The following is a 16214-nucleotide window of genomic DNA, read 5'->3' on the forward strand; positions in this document are numbered from 1 at the left end:
AAAACTCGGAAGGAATCGGAGCTGCGCGCGCACGCGACGTGATGTCATAACGCGTTGCCGGGGTGCATTGTGGGTAAGAGTCTCTCTCTCCGGTCAAAATGTCTGACATGGAAGATGATTTCATGTGCGATGATGAAGAGGATTATGACTTGGTAAGGCTGCCTAAAATAAACGCAACTGTAAATGCATGTAATCCGATGCTAAGCAGACGTAGCGACAGCAATACATTTTGTTTAGCGTGTTTATACGGACTTAATTTCACAATGGAGTTGTTTAGCAGGTGGCTAGTTTGCTAACACTGCAAAGATGTAGTCAACAAATATGACAGCCTTCTTTAAGTTGTTCCATTTGAAGTTGTGTAATAAATGCGATGTATTTACAAACCCAATTCCTGATGGAGAACCTCTTATGTTCTGTATTGGTAACTTCCATGTGAAGTTGACCAAATTAACGTTATAGCTGCTAGTTATGAAACTGCATGATATCTGATTTCAGTTTGATGTAAAATAGATTATTGCGTATACAAGATGTACAGTTGTAAATACTCTTAACATAATTGCTGTTATGCTGTTGTCATAAGCATAACATAATCATGCACAATTAAGCTATACAATATCCTTCAAGATGTTCCTTCAGGCAAAGACTTGTTAAATTGCCATTTGTTTGGGTTCACTTCAGGAATACTCTGAGGACAGCAACTCTGAACCGAATGTGGATTTGGAGAATCAGTACTACAACTCCAAAGCCCTCAAAGAAGATGATCCTAAAGCAGCCCTGAGCAGCTTTCAGAAGGTTGGACGCTTTCGGTGTCTCTGGATCCGTCCTGCACCTTTGGATATGTGTAATAATCACGGTTTTCTGTTTTGCAGGTGCTGGAACTGGAGGGTGAGAAAGGAGAATGGGGCTTCAAAGCATTGAAACAGATGATTAAGATCAACTTCAAACTGGTGTGTAACTATAGTTGCAGATTATATTGTATAATAATACATTTTAAGTCATATTTAATTCAGTTATATATTCTGATTCCAACCCTCTACGCACTCCTTGGCAATAGAATCGCCGCTGGCTGGTATTTTGTTTTTAGTTTACTACCCAGACTGATATATGATTCCACCAAATCAGCTTATCTTCGTAAAATGGCACAGCTTTTTAAATATCTGAATGTATACTCTTAACATCAGTCTTCCCAGCATTATATTATGATGATATGATAATCAAGTACTATTTAATGATAGAGCCTTAGTAATTTTTTAGAACTAAACCTTGGTTATATATGAATGCATATATTTGAATTTAGGACTTGTGGTGGTGCTTAAGATATTGTTGGTCCAGTGTTTCTGTAAAAAAAAAAAAAAAGATAGTAATAGATAAGCAATTTGCGTATTAGTTCCGCCCACATACCGGAGAAACGGGCATATCTTCTGCTTGTTCTTAAAAGCTGCGTTATTTTGACATTAAAATACAACAAAGAATCTCTTTTACATGTAACGTGTCAATTCAACGTGGTATGTAAGACTCTCGCTCTCTCTCTCCTTGCGTGTGCGAGCGGCGTGTCGTGCGTCTTCACACTAAAGTTTACGGTACGCCAAGTACAGGTACCCTCGCGTCTATTGAGCTGAATTGAAATAGTAGTTCTCTTGATGGAGGGAAAAACTCAAGAGCTCAGTCAGAGTGTTCAGCGAGTAAAATATATATCCATCCTAAACTTATACTTAGCCTCTAACACACACAATGGCGAATCAAATCTGAGAATTTATTAGCCAATGGCTAATGATAGACATTATTTAGTCGCCCAGAGTGAAGGTTTAGTCGCATATGCGAGTGATTTACTCGCATTGTAGAGGGTTGGATTCTGATATATTATGATGTAAGATTTAATAAGTAATATTATTCTTATTTTCTGTATTGTCTAACTTTTCTTTATAGCAAATTAAATGTAAAATAATACTATAAAAATGAATGATACACTAGTATAAAATCTGATTATTTGAATCGTTTTTTTCCCCTTCTTTTTACAGACAAATTTTCCTGAAATGATGAACCGGTACAAACAGCTTTTGACATATATTAGGAGTGCTGTCACCAGAAATTACTCTGAGAAATCCATCAACTCTATTCTAGATTATATCTCAACCTCCAAACAGGTATTTAATACATTTTAAACTGCTGTGTTCAGTTATATATATATTAGGGGTGTCACAATATACCGCTATTGACGATAATCGTGATATTCAAAACATGAAATATCGATATTGTGTTAATTAAAGAGATAGTTCACCCAAAAATGAAAATTATCCCATAATTTACTCACCCTCAAGCCATGCTAGGTGTATATGACTCTCTTCTTTCACCCAAAGACTGTCAGAGTTATATCTATAAATAGCCTGGCTCTTCCCAGCTTTATAATGGCAGTGAATGGCGTTCCTGATTTTAAAGTCCAGAAAAGTGCATCCATCCATCATAATAGTAATCCACACGGCTCCGGGGGGGTTAATAAAGGTCTTCAGAAGCGAAGAGATGAGTTTAAGAAAAATATCTATTTTTATAACTTTATTAACGCTAATCACTGGCTTCCGGTAACGGCCGTACATGAGTCTAGTTCTGACGGAAGAGTGACCTCTGACCTGACGTATTGACGAATGCGGTTGTGCAGAGAAAAGAGCAAAACAAATCACCAGTCACGAATCAGAAGAATAGAGAATTTTTAAAGAGAAATTTCTGAGGATTTCGATATAAGAGATTACTCTTTTGGTGTAAATCGGCTTGTGTAAACCCATCACTTCGCTTCAGAAGGCCTTTATTAACCCCCCGGAGCCGTATGAATTACTTTTATGATGGATGGATGCACTTTCTTGGACTTCAAAATCTGGACCGCCATTCACTCCCATTATAAAGCTTGGAAGAGCCAGGATATTCTACAAAGGCTTCTTGAGCTATGTATTTTAATTTGGGTATGCCATTTCTAGGATTTGGGTTCCTAATGGGGGACGCAAGTTAACAGGTTAAGGTATTAGTTGTGTTTAAAGCTTATTTATAATACTGTTGAACTTGACAGTATTTTCTCTCTCTCTCTCTCCTATTTCTTAGGCAGTGTCAAAGAAGCCAGAGAAAGCCAGAGTCTCAGTTGTTGTAACTGTTGTATGTAATAGTGTGATTCATTGGCTAAAAATAGAAAGCAAAACACAAATGAATTTGACTGATAACATTGTTTTTTGTTTCTATAAATATCGCAATAAATCGTTAGTGTGTATTCTTTTGGCCACGATAAACCGTGGTTTGCAAAATCTGATATTGTGACAGCCCTAATATATATATACAAACACACACATACACACTATATATATATATATAAAAATTAAAGCTCATTGTTATTAAAGATAATGAGGTAATATTTATCTTTTCACTTTTGTTTCCAGATGGACTTGCTACAAGAGTTTTATGAGACCACACTGGAAGCTTTAAAAGATGCCAAAAATGACAGACTTTGGTTTAAAACTAACACCAAGGTTTGTTCTGTGGCTGTGCATTGTGTATTTAAATAATCTGTTTTATATTATAGATGTTCACAATACTATGATAATAATTCTGTTAATGCAATGCCCGTTAATATTGACGATAAGTCCAGCGGTAATTCAAGAATATTGCTAACTTCTGCTCCTCTGTTTCATGTAGTTGGGAAAGTTGTACCTGGAAAGAGAAGAGTTTGGAAAGCTCCAGAAAATCCTCAGGCAACTGCACCAGTCATGTCAGGTAGAGTAAATGATCAGTGTCGCATCAATGAGAGAACCTGCTTCAGATGTCTTGTGTGCGGTTCTGAAACAGATTGATGTTCTTAATTAGACGGATGACGGAGAGGACGACTTGAAGAAGGGCACTCAGCTGCTGGAGATCTATGCTTTGGAGATCCAGATGTACACGGCACAGAAAAACAACAAGAAACTGAAAGCCCTCTATGAGCAGTCGTTACACATTAAATCAGCCATCCCGCACCCTCTCATCATGGGAGTCATCAGAGGTATTTACACTCTTTTAATCGACTTTTTTGATGAAGACATGCGTTTTTGTTTTATGTATAATTAGTTTTTGTTTTTATGTATTAATTTTGTGCAATTGGAAAGTTAGTTTGTTTTTGTTTGTTTTGTGTATAATAATAATTTTGTTCTTTCTGTGTACAATTGTAAAGATTTTGTTTTGGTTTTAAGAATAAGAATGTTTGTTTGTTTTTGTTTTAGATCATTTTTTGTGTACAACTGGAAAGTTTGTTTTTGTTTTGTGTATAATAAGAATGTTTGTTTGTTTTTGTGTACAATTGTAAAGTTTTTAGTTTGCATAAGAATGTTTGTTTTTGTTTTGTGTTATTTAGTTTTTGGTATACAATTGGAAAGAGTTTTTTGTTTTGGTTTTAAGAATGAGTGTTTGTTTGCTTTTTTTTCCGTTTTGTGTACAATTCGATAGATTTGGGTTTTGTTTTGTGTATAAGAATGTTTGTTTGGTTTTGTTATTTTGTTTTTTGTGTACAATTGGAAAGATTTTGTTTGTGTACAATTGAAAAGGTTGTTTGCTTTTTTCAGTTTTGTGTACAATTCGATGGATTTGTTTTGTGTATAAGAATGTTTGTTTGGTTTTGTTATTTATTTTTTTGTGTACAATTGGAAAGTTTTTTTTTAAATGTATAATAAGAATGTTTGTTGATTTTTCGTTTTGTGTATAATTGGAAAGATTGTTTGTTTTAGTTTATGTACAATTGGAAACCGATTTGGTTTGGCTTTTAGTTTTTTTTAGTTTTTGTGTACAATTGGAAAGGTGGTTTGCTTTTTTCCGTTTTGTGTACAATTCGATAGATTTGTTTTGTGTATAAGAAAGTTTGTTTGGTTTTATTTTGTTTTTTGTGTACAATTGGAAAGGTTTTTTTGTTGTTGTGTATAGTAAGACTGTTTGTTGATTTGTTTCATTTTGTTTTGTGTATAATTGGAAAGTTTGTTTTAGTTTATGTACAATTTGGTAACCGATTTGGTTTGGCTTTTTGTTTTGTGTATAACTTTTTTCAAATTTTTTCAAATTTTTTTCATAAATTTTTTTATTTGTGACCTGTTCCCTTTAGAATGTGGCGGTAAAATGCACCTGAGGGAGGGCGAGTTCGAGAAGGCACATACAGACTTTTTCGAGGCGTTCAAAAACTATGACGAGTCTGGAAGCCCCAGGCGAACCACTTGTCTGAAGTACCTGGTCTTGGCCAACATGCTGATGAAGTCTGGAATCAACCCATTTGATTCTCAAGAGGTATACGGTGGTAGTCATGCACAGGCCCACATGGAATCTAACCATCAATTACACAATTCTACACATTCTTTATCCGTGCCTGTTCATTTATTACATATTTGGGTGAATTTGCTTCCATTGACCAATAAGCATGTTGTACTCTGTTTCACGTAGCGTCATTTCAATATGAAAAGCAACTTATTTTCCCCTCAAATCAGTGCAGAAAAGCATAACACTGTAGATTCTGTCTGGGCCTGTTCATAAGAAAGTAAAATCTTGTGGTCTATAATATAACAAAAAAAACCTGATTCTTTCTATGTGGTTTAGGCAAAACCTTACAAAAATGATCCTGAAATCCTAGCAATGACAAACCTAGTAAGGTACGTACGTACTTTTCATTTCTTAATTTATTCGGTCCTGTTCTATTTAACTCTATTTTGAATTTTTCATTTCGTTGTATTAATTACGTATAAATTGTGGCCGTAGAGTGTGTTAAAAGCGCTATATAAAATAAATGCAGTCAAAAAAAAATTTGTTTCTAGTTCCTACCAGAACAATGACATCACAGAATTTGAGAAAATCCTAAAGACGAATCACAGCAACATAATGGACGACCCCTTCATCAGAGAACATATCGAGGGTCAGTTTGGGGTGGCTTTGGCTTCCTTGTACATATTCTACTTATTTCATAAACCTCATACATCACATGTGGAATCTATAAGTACATATTTATTTTTATTTTTCCTTTTACCTTCAGAATTGTTACGGAACATAAGAACGCAAGTGCTCATCAAATTGATTAAGCCTTACACTAGGATACACATACCATTTATTTCAAAGGTAAATCTTTTTTATATATTTATCACATTATTATGCAATATTATATTATGCTATATTATATTAAATTGTGCAGTATTATTATATTATGCTATATTTTAGAATGCAATATTACACCGATCAGGCATAACATTATGACAGGTGAAGTGAATAACACTGATTATCTCTTCATCACGGCACCTGTTAGTGGGTGGGATATATTAGGCAGCAAGTGAACATTTTGTCCTCAAAGTTGATGTGTTAGAAGCAGGAAAAATGGGCAAACAAGGATTTGAGCAAGTTTGACAACGGCCAAATTGTGATGGTTAGACGACTAGAACATCGTGAGCATCAGAACTGCACTACTGGGCTTACCTGGGGAACACATGGCACCAGGATGCACTATGGGAAGAAGGCAAGCCGGCAGAGGCAGTGTGATGCTTTGGGAAATGTTCTGCTGGGAAACCTTTGGGTCCTGCCATTCATGTGGATGTTACTTTGACACATAACACCTACCTAAGCATTGTTGCAGACCATGTACACCCTTTCATGGAAACGGTATTCCCTGGTGGCTGTGGCTCTTTCACAGGATAATGCGTCCTGACACAAAGCAAAAATGGTTCAGGAATGCTTTGAGGAGCACAACAACGAGTTTGAGGTGTTGACTTGGCCTCAAATTCCCCAGATCTCAATCCAATCGAGCATCTGTGAGATGTGCTGAACAAACAAGTCCGATCCATGGAGGCCCCACCTCACAACTTCCAGGACTTAAAAGATCTGCTGCTAACATCTTATTGCCAGACACCACAGCACACCTTCAGGGGTCTAGTGGAGTTCATGCCTCGACGGGTCAGGGCAGCAAAAGGGGACCAACAATATTAGTCATAATGTTATGCCTGATCTGTGTATATTAGATTAGGCAGTATTATATTATGCTGTTATATAATGTATTATAATATAATAATGTATTATATTGTTTTATTTGTCATATATTATGCAATTGTATGAATTGTAACATGCTTATAACATGTCCCTGTTTTGCTTTAGGAATTGAATATTGATGTTTCAGATGTGGAAAGCTTGCTTGTGCAGTGTATTTTAGATAAGTAAGTTTAACCGAGTATAGATTTTAAAAAAGAAAGTAAATGTACAAATTAGTTCGCAAATAGTGTCTAAATCTGATGTCTTTCTTTCAGCACAATCAACGGTAGAATTGACCAGGTCAATCAGCTGTTGGAGCTCGATCACCAGAAAAGAGGCGGAGCCCGATACACTGCTCTGGACAGATGGACCAATCAGCTGAACTCTCTCAACCAGGCCATTGTGAGCAAACTGGCTTGATTTGACACTGACGATCCTGGAGAACAAATTCACCCATCAGGCAGCCGGTCGATTCGAGGCTGTCAGTGACTAACTACTTTCAAGCCCTTTACTCCCCCGATTACAGATTGACATGAAGGGGGAGCGTCATTTGGCTAGTTTGTATTTTTACAGCTGTAATCACTTAAGTCAGTTTTAAATGTCCTTGAAGGGACAGTTCACCCATACATAAAATTGTTGTCATCATTTACTCCAAACCTGTATGAGTTTCTTTCTTCAGCTGAGCACAAAAGAAGATTGACGGCACCCATTGGAAGGCAATGGGACCCATCAACTGTCCAACATTCTTCCAAATATCTTCTTTTGTGTTCAGCAGAACAAAGAAACTCATACAGGTTTGGAACAACCTGAGGTTGAGTAAATGATGACTTCATTTTTGGGTGAACTGTCCCTTTAACAAAGCAGAAGTTCCCTCAGGATGTCTGCTGTACTGATTTGTTTGGTCTCTAATATGAATATGTTTGCACCATCTGAAAAAATGTTACTTCAATAACACATATTGGCACTTGGCAGACATTTAAAAGGCATATGTTTGTTTTTAAATGGAAAGCGTGAAGATGTGCTGTGTGAAATCGAGTCATTTATCTGTTGAACTGTCTCTTGTTAGAGTCAGCATGTTTTACCTGGTTTGCATAAGGTTCATTTGAGTTTTATGCAGTTGCACCGCAGCACATGCGTATCGAAAGTGCAGTCATTGCTAGAATTCCTCACCAAACTTTACAGATCTGTTGAAACTTTAATGCTGTCTGAGCTCTTCTGTTTCACTTTTCAACAACAAAAATAAAGAATGCATTTGTTGCTTCAGCGGAAAATGTGTCTTAATGGTTTATGATTTTATGTGGTGATAAGCAATGAAATGTATCTCAAGAACACAGAACAACATTATACAGCTTTCACATACAGACAATATTTCATCTGATTTAAAAAAAACAGCTGAATTTACAGATTAATTATTAATCAGATCCAGTGATGCCAGTAACGCGTTACTTAGTAACGCGTTACCCTAATCTGACCACTTTTTCCAGTAACGAGTAATCTAACGCGTTACTATTTCCAAACCAGTAATCAGATTAAAGTAACTTATCCAAGTCACTGTGCGTTACTATTTTTGTCATTTTCCTTACTAAAAATATATATTTTTGCTTTCTTGTTGAGTCTCAGCAGGGGTTTTCCTGCATAGAGGAGAATTACGAGGCAGCCACTCCGTCTCAAGACAGGCAGTCACTTGCTCAGATTAGGCATGTCGTGATCATAAATAATCATCAGAAATATATATTGTCACATTATCCTTCAGCAATCATTATTCACATATTATTATTTGCTAGCAGCCTACAAAGTCATCTAAAGCCATTCCATAGCTGAATGTATGTCTTTCCTCCGCTGTAGCTCAATCATTCTCCGTTCAGCAAAACTGCGCGTCGCGTTCGGTTCCAGTCAGCAGCTGCTCGGTAAAGCTCACTCCATATGAAATATTCCCGTTATAATACTTGATATGTTGATAAAATAATTTATCTTGCTGGAGTTTATCTAGCGGTTTCTGAAAGATGTTGTGCTCGAGCTACCCAGGTGACAACACAAGGACTATTAATTAGCATCACACGCACAATAACCGGAATTTAAAACTGTGAAGAAACAAATAATCAGTGAATGTTTGGACCGATATACATAGTAGACTAGGATTTGTGCGCTCAACGCTCATCTTCTCTTTATGCCGTGAACTTTTCAATGTGCACTCGCGCTGCACTGCGCCCTCTGATTCCATGTTGCTTTAAGCGCATCATTCTGCACACGGGATGCGCATAAGCGCTTTGTTGCCGCTCCGTTTTGAAGCGTTTCATATATTTTCATAGTTTTGTGCACTTAAAGATTATTAAAAAATATATTGTTCTCACGTATCGATCATATAATTGTTGTCCCTTTACAGAGCTGCACATCAGGTTTACAATAAACTATAAATCTTGTAATTTTATATTATTTGTGTAGGCCCATATAATTATTTATATTCATATATAAATATAAATTAAAAAAATAAATTTAAATTGTTTTTCATAAATGTATTTAATAAGAACACAAAGTAATTTGTACCTTTTCATTAACATGTTTAGATTTTATAAAATTAGTCAAAATATTTTTTTTGGAGATACAATTTCAGGAGATACATTGTTGACGTTACTATTAAAAATGCACTTTCCAATAAAGTGTTGGCAAAAACGGTTGTCATTTCTATGTTGAGGCTGCAGAGGTGTTGTCGGCAACTGATGAATGTAACTAATAAAGTAACTTGTAATCTAACTTAGTTACTTTAAAAATCAAGTAATCTGTAAAGTAACTTAGTTACTTTTAAAATCAAGTAATCTGTAAAGTAACTAAGTTACTTTTTCAAAGTAACTGTGGCAACACTGATCAGATCACAGAAATACACTATACGCCCAAATAAAACTTATATTTTACACAATGTTTGTAAACAATATATAATATGAGTATTTATTAAAGTATATAAAATAATTATACACATAAACCATATTGATATTCATTATCTATATTATTTTTAGTGCTGGGGAAATATTAATTGTGATTAATCGCATCCAAAATAAAAGTTTGTGTTTATTTTACATAATATATGTGTGTACTGTGTATAATTATGTATATATAAATACACACACATGAATGTATATATTTAAGAAATCTTTTTATAATAAAAAAATTATATATAAATAAGACAAATTATATATACAGATATACATGCAAACATATCTTAAATATGTACGTGTGTGTTTTTAATATATAATATATATAATAATTATACACAGTACACACACATATATTATGTAAACACAAACTTTTATTTTGGATGCGAATGATCACAAATAATTTTTCCCCAGAACTAATAAATGTATAAACAAAATACGGGATTTCACTTACTTTTGCATGTTTTGGAACTTTCCAATAACTTTATTTATTATTTAATGTTATTATTATAAATATTGCACGCACCATAGACCTTATAAATTGTATACGCACCTTAAAAAAGAAAAAAAATAGTAACGTTATTATTATTTATTATTATTTTTATTATGATTATTACATTACCGTGATTGAGAAAATACATTTCTGTCAAAAAGTGGTGTTTTTTGGGGGGTTGACATGATATGCCGTAAGCAACGTCATTATTATTATTATGATTAAGATTACATTACCGAAAATACATTTCTGTCAAAAAACGTTTTTCGTTGTTTTTTGGGTTGACACGTGATATTCCGTAAGTAACGTCATTATTATTATGATTATTTCATTACCGTGATTGAGAAAACACATTTGTCAAAAAGAGCTGTTATTTTGGTTGACACATGATATGCCGTAACCATTGGCTGTAACGTTCACATGACGTCGTCCCTCCCGTCAGCCATTCAGAACCCAGGACTTTTGCCGCTGTTTAGAGCGCCATGTTTCAATGGACATACACTGTTATCAATATATTTACTGTAATATCGCTTTTAACCCGGAATAAACTAGTTTTACCATCTGTAACGGCTGGACAGACATTCGCTGACCGTTTATTTATCATACTCGTGTAATTTCATATCAATACTGAGCTCGTGAGCTCACCGAGACACTGTAATGTTCCTCATAGAAGCTCTTCATTTGGGATTATTGTGTTAATGTAGCTCAGTGGCGACTCTTGAAAGGCTTTAAAGGTAAGCAGAGACTATTTAAGAACACATACCGTTTGTATACGGAAGTTCCTATAAACTAGTGCTAAATGAACGAGCTACTGCTGCGAATAACGTATCATGGGTCGCAGAGAAACTTTATATAATGTCTATGTATCATTAACAATGTTTTATGATGCTACATACGTACACGCACATATAGGAAAGCAGTTGGTCTCGGTTTTTATCAGTTAGACTGGTTAAATGAAGTGTAAGTGAACAGATTGCTGTCATTTCCTGTCTCAGGTGTGTCATTTCTCCTCTCAGGTCAGCAGGATGTCCATTGACTTTGACAGTGCTGCTTTGCAGACCCAGCAGGAGGAAGAGGAGTTTGATCAGGAAGACTATGCCAGAGAGCAAGAGGTAAGTTATCTGTCCTGTTACTGAACACTGGATCATTTATGTCACAGAAATACACAAACACACCCACCAGACTGACATCTGTTGAGAAAACACATCTACTGCTCTGCATACTTGGACAAACATTTTTTGCATGTTTTGGAACTTTACAATAAAAATATTTTTATATTACACATATTGGTAACACTTTACGATAAGGTCTCATTTGTTAACATTAGTCAATGCATTAACTAACATGACCTAACTCAGTTAATTTTTTTCAGCTGTTATTAACCTTGGTTAATGTTAGTTACTAAAATGTTCATGTTCCATATGAGCCAAAAATACGTTTTCTGGCTTTTCTCAGTCTAGAAGGCACCAACTTCTAAAATAATTTCACATTTCTACTACATAAATGACCCAATTTAAATACACATTCATCTTTCCAGCGGTGAAGTACCCCTTTAAGGACTGATTATTTTAATCCAGTAGATTAATCTAAGTATAAATGTTAAATTAGACCTGTCAGTGAGATTGGAAGCTCAAAGAGTTTTTTTATGTCATAGTTTTTACTTTTTTTGTCATAGTTTTGACTTTTCATCTTATGACTTCTGCTGAAATGACTTGTGTCTGAAATCGAATACTTCCCTATTATATAGTATGCTAAAACGGTACGCCAAAAGTCCAAATACATACTGGTATTCAATAAAACAGTAGGTGAGAATTACCCAGATGACCTACTACTTCCGGTGATATTATGAAGTGCGCATTAACAGGACACTTTACCATCTCATGAGGCCACGGAGAGGATTTATGAATGGAAGTGAAGGGACGTGACTGACGCTGGTAAGGTCTCGTGACCATAAGAACATGGCAGATGTAGTACATCCAAATTTTCTTCATGCTACCCATATTCATACTAAATAGAACATATTTTTAAACGATCAAAGTAAATTCAAAGCGCTAGTGTCATAATTTCAACCTTTTATGTCATAATTAAGATTTACAAATTTACACAATTTTCTTGTGTGGGAGAAACCCATAATTACTTTCTACTGAGGACAACAATTTAAAAAAGTGTCAACATCTGTCTATTATTTATATCCAATTCATTTTTTGTTTTCAGAAAATATAATAATATATAAAATAGACTCTTGTGATTCCACATGGGATTAATAAACAATGTATCTTTCAGTCTGTTAATGTCTGTCTGTACTGAAAGCATTGATTGCATATGAATGGGAACTATTTTCAGTATTTTCACAACTACACACTGTCGGCCATGATTTGACCATCTGAGTCAAATTTTGAGAATCCTAAAAGATTCATCAGTTCCTAGGACAAACTCTGAAGTCTTTGATTCCTAGTTTGACATGTTCACCGTCAGCCGATTAAAGGTGAACTATGTAGGATTTTTGCAGTAAAACATCCAGAAACCACTAGGCCAGTGTTATATATTTTGTTCAGTTGAGTACTTAGAATATCCCAAATGTTTTCAACTATTTGTAAATCGTGAGAAATTGCTATTTTAACCGAGGAACCGGGACGTGTGAGCTATGCGTGTGAGGGAGTCGCCTGTCGATTGCGTCATATCTGCGTCACCCTCGGTCTCCGGTTTTATTCAGTGAAACACTTTACTCTCACTGCAGTGTGAACAAGTGTCATAGCAGCCGCCGAGCGAACGTCATAACTTCCTTTTCAACACACTCAGATATATCTAATACGATAAACAGAGCTGCGTTACCTCACACTCCGCACTGGAGAAGAGGAAGTGCCGCCGGCGACCGTGTCATAATAAAAGTCCCGCCAGCGACTATGCCATAATAACAGTCCCGCTCTTCAATCCCTCCTGCGGCCTTGCTCAGCTCCACAACACTCGCTCCTGCTCTGCTTCATACTACAGTAATGTTAATAATCGCATCCATGAACATGATTTCTGCCCGAGTCCTATCCTGACTCTTTTCCACAGGCTGTGAGGTGAAGACCACATGTCCCAAGATTCTGCGCTCAAACGTGCCGTCATCAAACTACGCCTTTGTTTTGAACAGGCGACCTCTAGTGGACGGAAAAGTTACATAGTGTAGCTTTAATGACTGTTGCGATCATATTTTATTGACAATTTTGGCAGTGTAGGAAGATTGGCTGCCAAATCAAAAACCAATAACCCCAATAACCTATTGCATTTGGCAGACGCTTTTATCCAAAGCGACTTACATTGCATTCAAGGTACACTTGCTTTCCCTGGGAATCGGACCCATGACCTTGGCATTGCTAGCGCCACACTCTACCTTTTGAGCTACAGGAAAGCAATAGGAAAACCAATAGGAGTGCAGAACCTGAAGACACAACTAGTGAGGCAACAACAAACCACCACTTACTCCACACATCATCATCTTTTTTCCCCCGTTTTCTTTTCTAGACAAGTCATGATCAAAATTAGAGATTGTTTTTGTTTGCTAGCCACCATTTCAATCCTGCATGTAAATGTAGCTCACAGTCACTGAACGTGTCACGGATTGATGATGTGAAACTCCTGACGAGTCTTCTTGTGTGCAGCATTTATATGCTTCTCATTTTAAACTATCGTTCAAACGTTTGGGGTTAGTAAGAATGTTTGTTTGTTTGTTTTTTGAAAGAAATAGATATTCAGCAAGGATGCATAAAACTGATTTAAAGGTGTGATAGGAAAGACATTTATAATATTGCACAAAAAGTACATTTCAAATACAGTGGGGCAAAAATTGTGCAAGTTCTCCCACTTAAAAAGATGAGAGAGACCTGTAATTTTCATCATAGGTACACTTCAACTATAAGAGACAGAATGAGAAAAATCCAGAAAAGCACATTGTCTGATTTTTAAAGATTTTATTTGCAAATTATGGTGGAAAATAAGTATTTGGTCAATAACAAGTTAATCTCGATACTTTGTTATATACCCTTTGTTGGCAATGACAGAGGTCAAACGTTTTCTGTAAGTCTCCACAAGGTTTTTACACTCTGTTGCTGGTAGTTTGGCCCATTCCTTCATGCAGATCTCCTCTAGAGCAGTGATGTTTTGGGGCTGTCGCTGGGAAACACGGATTTTCAGCTCCCTCCAAAGATTTTCTATGGGGTTGAGATCTGGAGACTGGCTAGGCCACTCCAGGACCTTGAAATGCTTCTTACGAAGCCACTCCTTCGTTGCCCGGGCGGTGTGTTTGGGATCATTGTCATGCTGAAAGACCCAGCCACGTTTCATCTTCAATGCCCTTGCTGATGGAAGGAGGTTTTTACTCAAAATCTCATGATACATGGCCCCATTCATTCTTTCCTTTACACGGATCAGTCGTCCTGGTCCCTTTGCAGAAAAACAGCCCCAAAGCATGATGTTTCCACCCCCATGCTTCACAGTAGGTGTGGTGTTCTTTGGATGCAACTCAGCATTCTTTCTCCTCCAAACACGACAAGTTCAGTTTTTTACCAAAAAGTTCTATTTTGGTTTCATTTGACCATATGACATTCTCACAATCCTCTTCTGGATCATCCAAATGCTCTCTAGCAAACTTCAGATGGGCCGGGACATATACAGCTTAAGCAGGGGGACACATCTGGCCCTGCAGGATTTGAGTCCCTGGCGGCGTAGTGTGTTACTGATGGTAGCCTTTGTTACTTTGGTCCCAGCTCTCTGCAGGTCATTCACTAGGTCCCCCCGTGTGGTTCTGGGATTTTTGCTCACCGTTCTTGTGATCATTTTGACCCCACGGGGTGAGATCTTGTGTGGAGCCCCAGATCGAGGGAGATTATCAGTGGTCTTGTATGTCTTCCATTTTCTAATAATTGCTCCCACAGTTGATTTCTTCACACCAAGCTGCTTACCTATTGCAGATTCAGTCTTCAGCCTGGTGCAGGTCTACAATTTTGTTTCTGGTGTCCTTTGACAGCTCTTTGGAGTCTGACTGTTTGAGGTTGTGGACAGGTCTTTTATACTGATAACGAGTTCAAACAGGTGCCATTAATACAGGTAACAAGTGGAGGACAGAGGAGCCTCTTAAAGAAGAAGTTACAGGTCTGTGAGAGCCAGAGATCTTGCTTTTTTGTAGGTGACCAAATACTTATTTTCCACCATAATTTGCAAATAAATGTAATTTTCTGGATTTTTTTTTTCTCATTCTGTCTCATAGTTGAAGTGTACCTATGATGACAATTACAGGCCTCTCTCATCTTTTTAAGTGGGAGAACTTGCACAATTGGTGGCTGACTAAATACTTTTTTGCCCCACTGTAAATGCTGTTCTTTTGAACTTTCTATTAAAAAAAGAATCCTGTATGTATCACGGTTTCCATAAAAATATGAAGCAGCACAACTGTTTCAAACACTGATAATAATAAGAAATGTTTTTTTGTGCAGCAAATCATCCTATTAAAATGATTTCTGAAGGATCATGTGACACTGAAGACTGGAGTAATGATGCTGAAAATTCAATACTAAATTACATTTAAAAATTATTTAAATAGAAAACGTTATTTAAAATTGTAGAAACATTTCACAATATTACTGTTTTTACTGTATTTTTAATCAAACAAATACAGCATAAGGACGTCTTTTTCTGCAGCTCAGAGCGTCTTTTCAAGTTGAAAAAGTTAAATTTTTCTGCTAAAACCGCCTTTTTGACAGCTGATCAATGACAAGAGAGTAGAAAGACCTGACTCGTTTCCATAACAACAAGAAAAA

General features: G+C 36.3%; 1 protein-coding gene across 2 annotated transcripts; it reads left to right on the forward strand.

The window, feature by feature from the left end:
• The first annotated feature begins 7 nt into the window (after positions 1–7).
• On the forward strand, positions 8–8259 carry cops2 (COP9 signalosome subunit 2). Of its 2 annotated transcripts, XM_079809931.1 has the most exons (14): positions 8–152; positions 679–792; positions 870–947; positions 2019–2144; positions 3088–3138; positions 3417–3506; positions 3673–3750; positions 3841–4015; positions 5102–5280; positions 5587–5639; positions 5802–5899; positions 6017–6099; positions 7123–7181; positions 7272–8259. In XM_079809931.1, the coding sequence occupies exons 1-14, from the start codon at positions 99–101 to the stop codon at positions 7414–7416; spliced, it is 1383 nt and encodes a 460-aa protein (XP_079666057.1). In that variant the 5' UTR covers positions 8–98; the 3' UTR covers positions 7417–8259. The 2 variants fall into 2 exon arrangements, with proteins under 2 accessions (XP_079666057.1, XP_079666058.1); XM_079809932.1 differs by lacking the exon at positions 3088–3138 and having other exon boundaries at positions 30–152.
• The last annotated feature ends 7955 nt before the right edge of the window (positions 8260–16214 follow it).

Source organism: Gobio gobio (genome assembly GCF_949357685.1).
Source record: "Gobio gobio genome assembly, chromosome: 25".
NCBI lineage: Eukaryota > Metazoa > Chordata > Actinopteri > Cypriniformes > Gobionidae > Gobio > Gobio gobio.

Bases quoted from the DNA above. Each gene is read 5' to 3' on its own strand.
- cops2 (XM_079809931.1), top strand. From the start codon at position 99: ATGTCTGACATGGAAGATGATTTCATGTGCGATGATGAAGAGGATTAT. The intron at 948-2,018 runs GTGTGTAACTAT...TTCTTTTTACAG, and splicing joins TTAAGATCAACTTCAAACTG to ACAAATTTTCCTGAAATGAT. The intron at 5,640-5,801 runs GTACGTACGTAC...ATTTGTTTCTAG, and splicing joins GCAATGACAAACCTAGTAAG to TTCCTACCAGAACAATGACA.